This window comes from Tamandua tetradactyla, chromosome 2 (assembly GCF_023851605.1).
Source record: "Tamandua tetradactyla isolate mTamTet1 chromosome 2, mTamTet1.pri, whole genome shotgun sequence".
In the NCBI taxonomy this organism is placed as follows: Eukaryota; Metazoa; Chordata; class Mammalia; order Pilosa; family Myrmecophagidae; genus Tamandua; species Tamandua tetradactyla.
In genome coordinates this window covers 153,872,515-153,884,866 of record NC_135328.1, presented here as the reverse complement: position 1 = coordinate 153,884,866, position 12,352 = coordinate 153,872,515, and the positions used below count along the sequence as shown (strand labels likewise).

Sequence of the window (12,352 nt, the reverse complement as noted above, 5' to 3'; positions counted from 1 at the left end):
TTCAAGGAACCCCAAGGATTGCCACAAGCAGCACCGGAATACCACAAACAGTATCTGGGAGGAAGCATGGCCTATGGAGATCTCGATTTTGTATTTTTAGCATTAAAAACCATGAGACAATAAATACTCTGTTTAAGTTAACCCATTGTGTGGTATTTGTCATAGCAGTGCTAGCAAAGGAAGACACCTTAGTCCACTAATTTAGCAATGTGGAGGATGGAGTGGAGTAAGAGCAGGCAGAGGCAAAGAAACTCAAAAAGAGATTATTGCTATGGTCTAGGGAAAAGGTGAGTGCGTGAACAGGGCAGAGGTAGTGCAGCTGTGTGAGATGTGCTAGATGTACTCCAGAGCTACAAAGGACCAGGATGTTGTCGTGAAGATAAGTTTGAGGATGACTTTAGGATATAGCCCTTATTTTTACCTTGGACAACTGACCAGTTTACTAAGCTGGAAAATACATGATAGGAGGATGAGAGTCCTAAAAGAAAGCATGAATTCAGTTTTAACAAGTGAATAGTAAGGAGTCTGCAGGATATCCAGGTGAAAATGTCCACTATGAAGTTGACAGATGTCTTTGTTTTTTTTTTTAAATCAGGATCTGCCTTAGAAATATGTATTCGTGGCGTGAATAGTGTGGATGAGACAGTCCAAACAGAAAGAGAAATGACAAAATGGGAAAAGAACAAATAAAATATTGTGTGAAACCTGCGTTAGGTTTACCATCGCCCCTTTCCATTTCTCTGGCTCAGGAAAGATCAGAGGGAGAAGTGGCTTCGCGTCAAGCGGCTAGAGCGTCAACACCGCCTATGTGAGTCGGGAAGGCCCCCTGGTTTTCCAGCTTCATTTCCCTGGAAAGTCAAGACTACTGCTTGGACCAGAAGCTCCGGAGGCGCCAACCCCGCCCATTCTCCTCCAGCGGCTGCAGCTCCGCCCACGCCCCGCGGGTTGTGCGCTGGGCCTGACGTCATCACCGTGCGCTCTCGACCTTCAAGCTCCGCGCGCGCGCCGCGAGCCTGCGCCGCGAGTCTGCCCCTCGGCCGGGAAACCGCGCGCTCCGCCGTCACTCCCTCGCATCATGTTCCCGGGCGTCCCCTCCCCGCGGACCCCTGGTCCAGGGTCCCGAAGGGGCCCGCTCGGCGGAGTCGGGCCGGCCTCCACGCCCCGGGTGCTCAGCAGGAAGGGCCTGACCCTGGGGTCTGGAATGAGCTCTCCTGTGCTCTTCTCACCGGTCGGCCGGCGAAGCTCGCTGAGCTCACGGTAAGTGATTCCTCCCTCGTTGGGTCCGACGAGAGGCAGACTCAGAGGCTTCGGTAGGCCTAGTGGGGGAGTCTCCCGAAGCCTCTGGAAACGTTGGGAGGGAGGTGGGGGCGGGGGTGCCAAATTTTGGGGAAAATAAATATCCGCTACCCTTGCGGGTTATTCCAGCTTCACCTCGATTGACTCGTCATTTGAATCCTCGCTTTGCGCTTTTCGTGGGATTATCTTTGTGCGGAAAGAATCAACAAGCTGGATTTGAATCGGTGCCACTTCCCCTCTTCTTACCAACCCTGTAATGTAGAATAAGTCACTCGTGATTCTCCTCAACTGAAATGGCGCTAATACCTGACCTACAGTCAGTCTCCCTCACTAAGGCCAGAGGACTCGATAAGAAACGCCTGGATGCAGTTGTTAAGTGATGGTGGTAGTAAGGACCTCCTACCCTAGAACGTCATTATGTAATGCCGAACATACTAAGGCATTAGTATCTGCTGATTGGTAATTAAAGGACGTTTAGCTACAAAAGTTCCCTTTGTAGTTAAATTAACAGAGAAAAGACCTTCTACGGTGGGATAAGAATGGTAGTTTTGTAACCAATAAGAAGTGCGAAGCAGCAGTCCATATCACTGGTAAAAGTATGCCTCAACCCACCCATGTTCACAATACTCAGAACTTTAGAAGGTAGGTAACATCTGTTTCTGAGTAGTTTCCTCTGATCCACCCATCAAAAATGAGTTTTCCCTTGCGAGAAATAACGGTATTACTGTGCCTTAAACTTACAGTTATAATGTATTTATACAGTTTTGCAGTATTTTAAAGGAGAAATGAATTTGAAAGAATGCACTGTATCCTTGGCTTTTGCATTTTGAAGAGTGCTCTTAAAAGTGCTGATGCTCTTGTCAGTGTTTTATGTTCCTTTTGAGAGAAGTAAAAGAATAAAAGCCATAGTTTTCTTTTTCAATTCCTTACTATGGTTTTAAAATTTCTTACCTTCTGGTGGCCATTCAAAGAAAAACCTTGTTACAATACTTCTGTTAGGAAATACAGCTCTATATGTGTAACTCCTCGTTAAGTCCTCTTGATAAATTTGAGGGTAACTTTTATATGGTGGCTTTACATTATTATTCTGAATGTGAAGAAGAAAATGAGAAAGGAATGTAATGTCTACTTCTATACCTATTATTAAAGGCTAGGTTAGAGCAGATGGTCATGACTCTGTTTTCTTGTTTGGTTGCACAGAGCTGGTAGATTTCTTAGATTTCAAGAGCTGAACAAGAGCTTAAGTATGACCGACCCCTATGTTTGTAAATGTTTTCAACCATAACATGTGATTAAACTCTGAAATTTTATATGCTAGTTTTTCAAAAATGTTAAGACCCTCAAAATGACTTGCAGTTTGAGAAACACTTATCTAGCCCAATCTTGTTATTTTCTAGATAAGGAATCAGTTATAAAAAGAGGCATGCATTTACTAGAGTATGAGTCTAAAGCCAATTTTCCCCAAATCCCTCCATTTTCAATGAATGATATATTTAATCACACAAGTATACGTAGGTCAGTGTTCTTTCCACTGTCACCTCTCTTCTTGTGTAATAAAGATCTTTTTATTATGAAATTATATATACGAGGTATGATAATGAAAAATTTAAATTATGAGTGCTGTTACAATGTCTCTTTTCTTTAGAGGAACACCTACACGAATGTTCTTACACCACTCTGTAACTGAGACTATGAACTATGATGTGAAAACTTTTGGCTCTTCTCTCCCTGTGAAAGTTATGGAAGCCCTAACATTGGCTGAAGGTTGGTATCATCTTCCCATTTGCCTCAGTTAGCAATTCAAAATGGAATTTAGCCTTTAGGAAAATGCAGATCAAACCCATCCTAAAATAACACTTCATACTCTCTAGAAAGGCATTTATTAAGAAATGGAAAGTAGCATGTGAGGACTGTGAGAAATAGAAACTCTCCTACATTGTCGGTGGGAATATAAAATCAAGCAGCCTGTGGTAAACAGCTTGGCAGTGTCTCAAAAAGTTAAACATCCACTTCTAGGTATATGCCCCAAAAGAACTGAAAGCAGCACCTCAGATATTGGTACGCCAATGGAGATGGTGGCATTATTCACAATAACAAAAGGTATAAGGAACCCAAGTGCCCATCTACAGATGACTGGATAAACAAATGTGCTATATACATTCCTGTAAAAAGTGAAGTTTTGATATGTAGATGAACATGGGTGAATGTTAAAGACATGAAGGACAGATATATGATTTCATTTAAATGAAATAACTAGAATATGCAAATCCATTCATAGAGAAAGAACATCTGTATAGGTAGGGGGCATGTAATCAAGTTATTGCTTATTGGGTGCAAAGTTTCTGTTTGGGGTGATGGAAAAGTTTTGGTAGTGGATAATGGTAATGGTAGCACAACATTGTGAATGTAATTTAAGCCACTGAATTGTTAGATTTGCAAGTGGTTAAAATGGCAAATTTTATATTGTATATATCTTACCACAGTTTTTTTTGTTTTGTTTTAATTTTTTAAGATGGTTTTTTAAAAAATGATGCCTAGGGTTGGCATGTGGATTGAAATTTTTGCTTTCTCTAGTATACCTGAGAGATATACCTAAATGGGGAGATATAGTCAGCTTATTTGACTTTTCAGTATAATTGAGAAGTATCATAAATTTGAGAAGCTGGATGAGTTCATTCTAACACAATCAGATTAAGTCTTTATTAGTTTCAAGTGCTGCATATAGCAAAATTTAGCCCAATTTTAAAAGTTGGTAGATGTATTAGCTAGGGTTCTCTAGAGAAACAGAATCAGCAAGAGATATCCATAGATGTAAAATTTGTAAAAGCATCTCACATACCATGGGAATGTAGAATCCAAGGTCTGTAGGGCTGGCCGCAAGCTGGCAACTCTGACGAAGGTCCGCAGTGAACTCTCAGGAGAGGCTGACTGGGCAACTATGGGAATGAAAGGGTCAGACATCTGTAGGGCAGGCAGCAAGCTGGCAACTCCAGTGAAGGTCCTCACCGAACTCTCAGGAGAGGCTGGCTGGCTGAAGCAGGAAGATTGACTGTCTCTTCTGAATCCTCCTGAAAAGCCTTCTGGTTATTAGATTAGGCATCACTCATTGCCGAAGACGCTCCCTTTAGCAGATTACAAATGCAGTCAGCTGTGGATGCAGCCAACGTGATCACAGTTGAAGACCATGAAATGTCCTCATAGCAATAGACAGGCCAGTGCTTGCCCCACAAGACAACTGGGCACCACCACCTGGCCAAGTTGACACATGAACCTGACCATGACAGTGGGGTATATGAAATTTAAAAACAAACTGGGGGTGGACACTGGTGGCTCAGTAGCAGAATTCTCGCCTGCCATGCCAAAGACCTGGGTTCGATTCGCAGAGCCTGCCCATGTCAGAAACAAAGAAACAGACTGATGCTTCAAGTTTTTTGTTTTATTAATAGAGTAAAATTAAATTCTACCTCCATTTCTGGATCATATATAGGCCTGAGAGACTGTATGCACAGTTTCATGATGATACCTGTGTAGTGTATGTTTAGAAGATTCTGCTAACAGAATTAAAGTGGAAGTTTAGAAAATCCAGTCAATGCAGATTTCAGAGAGGCAATATTAATGAGGGATTGGGTGACAGGGGAAGTGCAAAGTTCAGAGAATCCTCAGTGATCTGCCTTAGTCATTCTTATTAAGGAGTCAATTCTAGATCTTTGAGATTTTCTGGAGTACTGTATGAAATTGCAGCTTTTGACCAAAATCACTTTAGTGGTTCATGACTAGCATTAAGAAAAAAAAAAATTAAATAGAATAGAATGGAAAACATCAGATTGTATCTTATTGAGTAAGGTTAAATAACTTTTATTTTAGTTTTATTTAAATTGTGTCTGAATGCATCATGATGTAAAATATATTTTATTTTAACTTATTAATTGTGTAATATAATGTGTACACAGCAAAGAAAAAAAAGCAATGTTTTCAAAGCACTCTTCAACAAGTAGTTACAGGAAAGATACCAGAGTTTGTCATAGGCTAGCATACCATCATCTCACATTTTTCCTTCTAGCTACTGTAGAACAGTGGAGGCTAGAAGAAATAAATATTTTTTCTTATCACAATCAACTTTTTTTCTTTTTTGTGAAAAATAACATATTCAAAAAAGCAGTAAATTTCAAAGCACAATGCAACAATTAGTTGTAGAACAGATTTCAGAGTTTGGTATGGATTACAGTTCTACAGCTTTAGGGTCTTTTGTTCTAAGATACAGGAGACTAAAAGAAATATCAATATAATGATTCAGCTATCATACTTTGTTAAACCCTACCTTCTCTGTATAACTCCACCACCACTTTTGATCTTTCTCTCACTCTTTAGGAATATTTGGGCTATGCCCATTCTAAATTTTTCATGTTGGAAAAGGCTGTCAGTAATATGGTGTAGAGAGATGGAACTAGCTGATATTCTGGAGAGGCTGGCCCCTCTAGTTTTCAGGACTTACCTGGTCCAGGGACCCATCTGGAGGTTGTAGGTTTCTGGAAAGTTACCCTACTACATAGAACCTTTGTAGAATCTTATATATTGCCCTGGGTGCTTCTTTAGGATTGGCTGGAATGGTTTTGGTTTGGTTAAGATAGGTAGCGATGTCTTACTGCAGCTCGCATAAGAGTGACTTCCAGAGTAGCCTCTTGACTCTATTTGAACGCTCTTAGCCATTGATGCTTTATTTGATACACTCCTTTCCTTCCCTTTGGTCAAGGTGGTATTGTTGATCCCACAGTACCAGGACCAGACTCATCCCTGGGAGTCTTCTCCCATGCCACCAGGGAGACTTTCACCCCTGGATGTCATGTCCCACGTAGTGGGAAGGGCTGTGATTTCATTTGCAGAGTTGGGGTTAGAGAGAGTGAGGCCAGTGATGTAAAATATATTTTATACCGTGACAGTCAAAAAGCTAAGTACTCTGTTCTGGATGAAAGGATATTTCTTATCAACTTGATCCTTCTCATCTTACCTTTAAGTCACCAGGAGCTTCAGAGAAAGTGCTTATAGACAACTAAAATTCTGCCAACTTCTATTATGCATTGTTTTGTTTAAAATTTTTTTTTCCCTTCTAAAAATTCCAAATTAAATTGCATTTAAACTTTTTAACATACTTCTAACTTTTGTTACCATGTTATTTAGTAATAAATGATACACAGGCTGAACTCTAGAAACTCAAAGGGAGTCCTTAAGAATTCAGACTGTGTAAACAAAATGGTGTGTAAATCTCAAAGAACTCTTTCCCACGTGGAAGCCTACAAGTACTGTGTTGTTAGGGCCTTGGAGGGCTTGCTGGTAGAGGATTGGCAGCTACTTAGAGCTTTCAGGAAAAATATTATTGAGCAAATGTTAACATTTCAACAAAAAATTCATATGTAGCTAAGGCATGAATTTTGTTTCGTTTGTTTTTTATTAATTGATATTTTTAAACACAAGTTTTTATTAAGATTTATTCACAGACCATACAATCCATCCAAAATAGTGACTCACAGTATCATCACATAGTTGTGCGTTCATCACCACAATCAATTTTAGAAGATATGAAAATGAAAGTACTCCAGAAAAAGAAATAGAAATAATATTCCTTATCCCTTTCCCTCCCCCCCATTATTAACCCCTAGTATTGTTGTGGTACATTTGTTACTGTTGATGAAAGAATACTAAGTTACAGTTAACTATAGTCCATAGTTTGTAATAGGTACATTTTTCCCATATAGCCTTCTATTATTAACTCCTTGTAATAGTGTTGTACATTTGTTCTAGTTCATCAAAGAACCTTTTTTATTTCTGTACAGTTAATCAGTCCTCATCCATCACAAGATTCACTGTGTTATATATTACCACATTTTAACCTCCAGCTTTCCTTCTGGTGACATGACTTCCCCATTCTACCATGTTCACTGACAATTTAGCACTGTTGTTTATACTCATAACAACTACAGGCCTGATCTTTAGCTTGTACATTGTCAGTGTCTTTTATTTTGTTTGCCCTATCTTTAAGTAAAGTGCAAAACTCAAAATAATAAAATTTTTAGGATGAACACATTTACCGAGATTTACCACTAATGCTTAAAACATGGTGATATGCCAATTCAGTTTTATCATCTAATACAGAATGGAACCCTTTATGTCTATATATTGAAGTAATTTATTGTACTGTTAAAGAGCTCTTATTTTAAGTCATGGTCTATAGAAGAAGCATGATTTTTATTGAAATATTTTTTTTGTAACTCCTGAGGGGGGTTGTTAGTTGTATTGCTTTGTCAAAATAAAATCATGACTTTTACTAAATATTTACTTAGAATAAGTAAAATACCTATTTATAACTAAAAGTTCAGAAACTTTAAACCCAGGCCCAAAACATGCTTTTTACCTTTAGATATATTTCTAAAATAGTATCAAAAGTAAATGAATTTCTCATTTTGAATGTTGATAATTCTTGAGTCAGTCAAGAGTATTTTCTGTTGTGAATTGATTTTTTGCATGTGGTAATTTTCGTTTTTGTTGAGGCATGTGGCAGTAAAGAATTTAGTATAAGGAAATTTCCAGAGGTTTTCATGTTCTTATTTTAAGATTAATTATCCACCTCATTTTTTTCTTTAGTTGATGAACAGCTGAGTGTCTACATAGAGGAAAGTGGCTGGGCTTGTTTGGCCTGCAAAGAGAAACTCATTATTTGGAAGTTTGGTCTGTCACCCATTACTAAGGTAATAACTCTCCAGAGAGAGAGGAGAGGGGTATGACTTGGTTAATTTTTTTTTCTGATTTGTTAGAGTTGATGGCGGACAATACTCTGAATCTACTCAGGTATTTTGAATTTGCATTTTCATAGTGTTATGAAATATTGTGTAAACATACAGATCTATGTATTGGGAACTCTTCCCTTTAATAATTTTTAAACAAGATCCATGTTATTTAGAGTTAAAGTTAGAATCTTTCGAACTTTTAATGAAGTGTCATACTGATGGGTTTGCCTAATGAAATGTAAGATTGAATGCTATCCAAATCTAAGATAGGACTGTGTTCACTGAATCTATTGAATCATGATAACAAAATAGGAAAAATGATACCAGTTGCTAGTTTAACTTTCAGTTATCAGTTTCCAAGAGAGGAGAAATCATTTGTACTCAAGTAACATGTCCTTAGAATCTTTTTTTTTCCTATTACTGTGTAGACATATTCTCTTACACCACTCATTACTGGACCATTGTTCCACTGTTTCACACTCTTGAAGTCTGCTGCCTCTGTGCTGTGTCTCCCTTAAAAGTAAAATTGGTAGTTAGGACCAATAGGTGAGGAAAAGTCCTGTGGAATATGCTGAATTAAATGGAAGGAACCTGAGAGTCTAAGAAATATTTTCTAGATAACTTGATGCAGTTAATCTGCTATCATACTAATTTTAAATCTCAGATAAATAAAGACAATGGGAAAGTTCTAGTGCAAGACAAGAACTTCTCTTAATGGACCAGCTGATATCCAAGATCCAAGTTCTTATGTTTTCCTGATTTTCTATCTCTTAAGATAGTTTATTTTAAAATTTCTGAAAGCAATGATGAAAGCTTGATCAAAAACAGATGTGAGAAAAAAAAGAGAGGTGAGTAAAAAGAATATTTGTAAAATGGTATATCCAGTAATAAATGCAAACCTAAAATATTCAGAGAATGAAATAGAAAAGTCAGCTACATATTTGAAAAATTGAATTTATTGAGAAAGATCTTCTCTTTGGGTTTGTTCTACAGTTATCTGTATGCAAGGAACTTCAGCTGCCGCCTAGTGACTCCCACTGGAACTCTGACTTGGTAGCTCTCTGTCACTCTGCTCCCTCAGGTGAAACATATTCTATTCAGGTAGGTGAATTAAATGTTTCTTGAAATGAAATAAAGGATTGTTACAGTTGTAGGACCCCAATGACCTGACTTTAAGATATAACTATAAAGCTACAGAAATCATAGATCAATGGAACTGAATAAAGAGTACTGACACAGACACCATAAATGTGGCTGCTTCATATTTGACCAAGGTGCAAAAGCTGTTCAGTAGGGAAAGGATGGGAGTTTTTTTCAGCAAAATGTTGTTCGAACCAGTAGCCATCTTTATGCAAGAAATGAATTTTGTCCTAAACCTCATACCTTATGCAAAGATGTTCTCAAAATGAACCATAGTTCTAAATGTAAGATATAAAACTGTACAACTTTTAGAAGAAAACAAAATCTTCATGACTTGGGGTTCAGAAAAGTGTTTTTGAAAAGGACACCAAAACCATGATCGATAAAAGAAAAAAAAAGTTTTTAACTAGACTTCAGCAAAATTTAAAACTTCGTTTTGTCAGAGACAATGACAAGAAAAGAAATAAACAGGCTAAGACCAGGAGATATTATTTGTAAGTCATTTATCCAACACAGGACTTGTGTCCAGAATATAAAAGAACTCTCAAAGTTTGAAAATTAGAAACAAACAACCCAATTAAAAACTGGGCATAGGACATGAACAGAATTTTACCAAGGTTGCAGATAAGTACATGAAGAAATGTTCAGTATCATTAGCCATTAGAGAGAAGCACAAGTTAAAACAACAGAGAGATACTGGTAGATACCTATTAGAAGAGCTTTTCTTTTCCTTTCAATGATTAATAGATTAATTTAAGCAAGAATACATTTATTTAAGCAAGATGACTTAATATGCTAAAGATTTGATCCAACTTTCCTTCCTAGATGAATTTTTCTTTCCTGTCTCTGTACTTTGGAAAATATAAATCAAGAATAAAAGGGGACCAGTCCCACACAGAGTACCTTACATTGAGGTCTTGAGAGTGGGCCTGGGAAATTGGGATAGACACTTGCTGATCTTGCATAGATGCGACAGATCAAGGCAGAGTCTTTGATGAATATTCAGAGGCTAGGCTCATTTGTGCTGAAGCAAATACTCCCATGTAAGCCAGGATTTTATGGCCAACCTCTCTCGGCTTGAGCCAGCTGGGTTTCTGGAAATAGTTCATAGTCATCTGGGTTGAGAGTAGTGGGCAGGGTAGCCAAGTCAGGTATGACAGCTTGTACTGTAGGAATGACATGTTGACAACCCAGTGCAACAATCTTGCCTTAGAATGACTTCAAAAAATACACAACCAAGTGCCAGCAGGAATGTGGAATATACAGAACTCTTATACACTGTTGATGGGAACACAAAATGATACAGCCACTTTGTTTGGCAATATATAATAAAATTATACAGATTTTATAATATATACTTACACATATCTGTATGTGACTTTAAAATCAATAGTGCTGTACACCAAAATAAAAAAAAAATCTGTTTTACTGTATGATTATTTTAAAAATTAAATTAAAAAGAAAAGAGTTCTTATTTCTGATTTTTATGCTGATACTTGATTGCCTTGGTTTCTTTACCAGTGTCATCATATTCCCAATGTTTTAATCATTCATTTCTTGTGATTGCTAAGTATGTAACGATTTTGTTTCAAGGCTGTTGCTGTAATGGTTGCTACCAGAGAAGGATCTATCCGCTATTGGCCAAGCCTTGCTCATGAAGATACCTACACAGAGACTTTTATAGATTTGGGAGGTGACAAGACTTATAATTTTCTAACAGCAGTGCAGGTATACAATGGATAGTCTTTTGCATATATTGGAAACCTGTGTTTTAGTTTCAAGGTGGGATTTGAGTGACTAAATCTTTGGGGTTTTTAACAGATGTACAGATCAGGGAGGGTTTAAAAAGATACAAGAAAAAGAAGAACATGAAGATCTAGGATTTCAACAGTGTGACAAAGGGAAACCCTTCCCAGAGGACCCTAAAATATCAACATCAGATAGTAGCCAGGGGTATTCATTTTCCTCAGAAACATTTTAGGAAACTAACTCTTAGACACTGTGAAGAATGGTTTGTGGATGTATAATCTGGAAGTTTACTAAAGAAATAAAATCTGATATTTGATTTGCTGAACCAGCAATATGATGAACCTATAATCTTAAAAAAAAAATGAACTTTTTCCTGTTACAAAATTATTTTATGTGCAGTTAATTTTAAGTAAATTATTTTAACCAAGTAACACTGCTTCCATTTTTTTGTTCTTTTAGATTTGTTTTGAAGTATAAGTAGATGATTTTTCTCTGTATTAAAGCATTATTTTCTTTAATATTATTATTTTATTACTTTTCTTTAATATTTTAGTGTTAGATGTTTAACTGAAGTCATTTCACCATACTTGTTGACAGGGAGGAAGTTTTATTTTGTCCTCATCAGGAAGCCACCTAATTCGGTTGATACCTGAAAGCTCAGGAAAGATTCATCAGCATATCCTCCCTCAAGGGCAAGGTGTGCTTTCAGGAATTGGTCGAAAGGTTTCTACTCTTTTGGGAATTTTGTCTCCTAGTAGTGATCTCATGGTAAGTTTATAAAATAACTTTTTTTACAAACGTGTTTCTTAGTAATTGCAATAAGTTGAAAGTTTCTTTGGAGGTCTGTTTGCCTCCAGTATGAACAATAGTGTACATAAAATAAAATCTTTGATCTCTTCAGTGAACCCTTTTTATAATCAAATATGTCCTTATTAATCCTCCCCTTCCCAAATCTCCCCTTCCCATACCTTATAACATTAATATCTTTAAATCTGTTTTTTGGTAGAATTTGAAATTATTATGTAAAATGTTAAATACTTTTTTTTTTAAGGACTAATTTGGCTTTCTGTACTTTTCAGAAGTATGTTCTCTACTTCTATGATTGCAGTTATCTGTGTGGATGACTCAAGTCTAGATCTGTAGGCTTGACTTATATCCTGTGCTCCATAATAGTGAAGGGAAAGATGAAGGGAACTGACATTTAGTGAATGTTTACTCTATGCTGGGTGCTCTGTATTTGTTATTTCATGTAAACTAGGCACCTCTGCCTCCAATTTACAGATGAGGAAGCAGGCTCATTGAGGTTAAGTGAACAGACCAAGGTTCCTTAACTGTGTTACATGGTAAAACTGGAATTCATATCCAGTTTGAATTTAAGATCCAAAGGC

At 37.3% G+C, this 12,352-nt stretch overlaps 1 protein-coding gene across 1 annotated transcript in view; it reads left to right on the top strand.

Annotated features, from left to right (window-relative positions):
- The first annotated feature begins 1,009 nt into the window (after positions 1-1,009).
- Positions 1,010-12,352, top strand: part of NUP133 (nucleoporin 133) — an 82,474-nt gene continuing 71,131 nt past the window's right edge. Inside the window, exons 1-6 of the mRNA XM_077149406.1 lie at positions 1,010-1,257; positions 2,942-3,060; positions 7,933-8,036; positions 9,069-9,176; positions 10,809-10,943; positions 11,562-11,732. Coding sequence (XP_077005521.1) covers positions 1,076-1,257; positions 2,942-3,060; positions 7,933-8,036; positions 9,069-9,176; positions 10,809-10,943; positions 11,562-11,732 — 819 coding nt within the window. The 5' untranslated portion in view covers positions 1,010-1,075. The remainder of the gene's footprint in view (positions 1,258-2,941; positions 3,061-7,932; positions 8,037-9,068; positions 9,177-10,808; positions 10,944-11,561; positions 11,733-12,352) is intronic.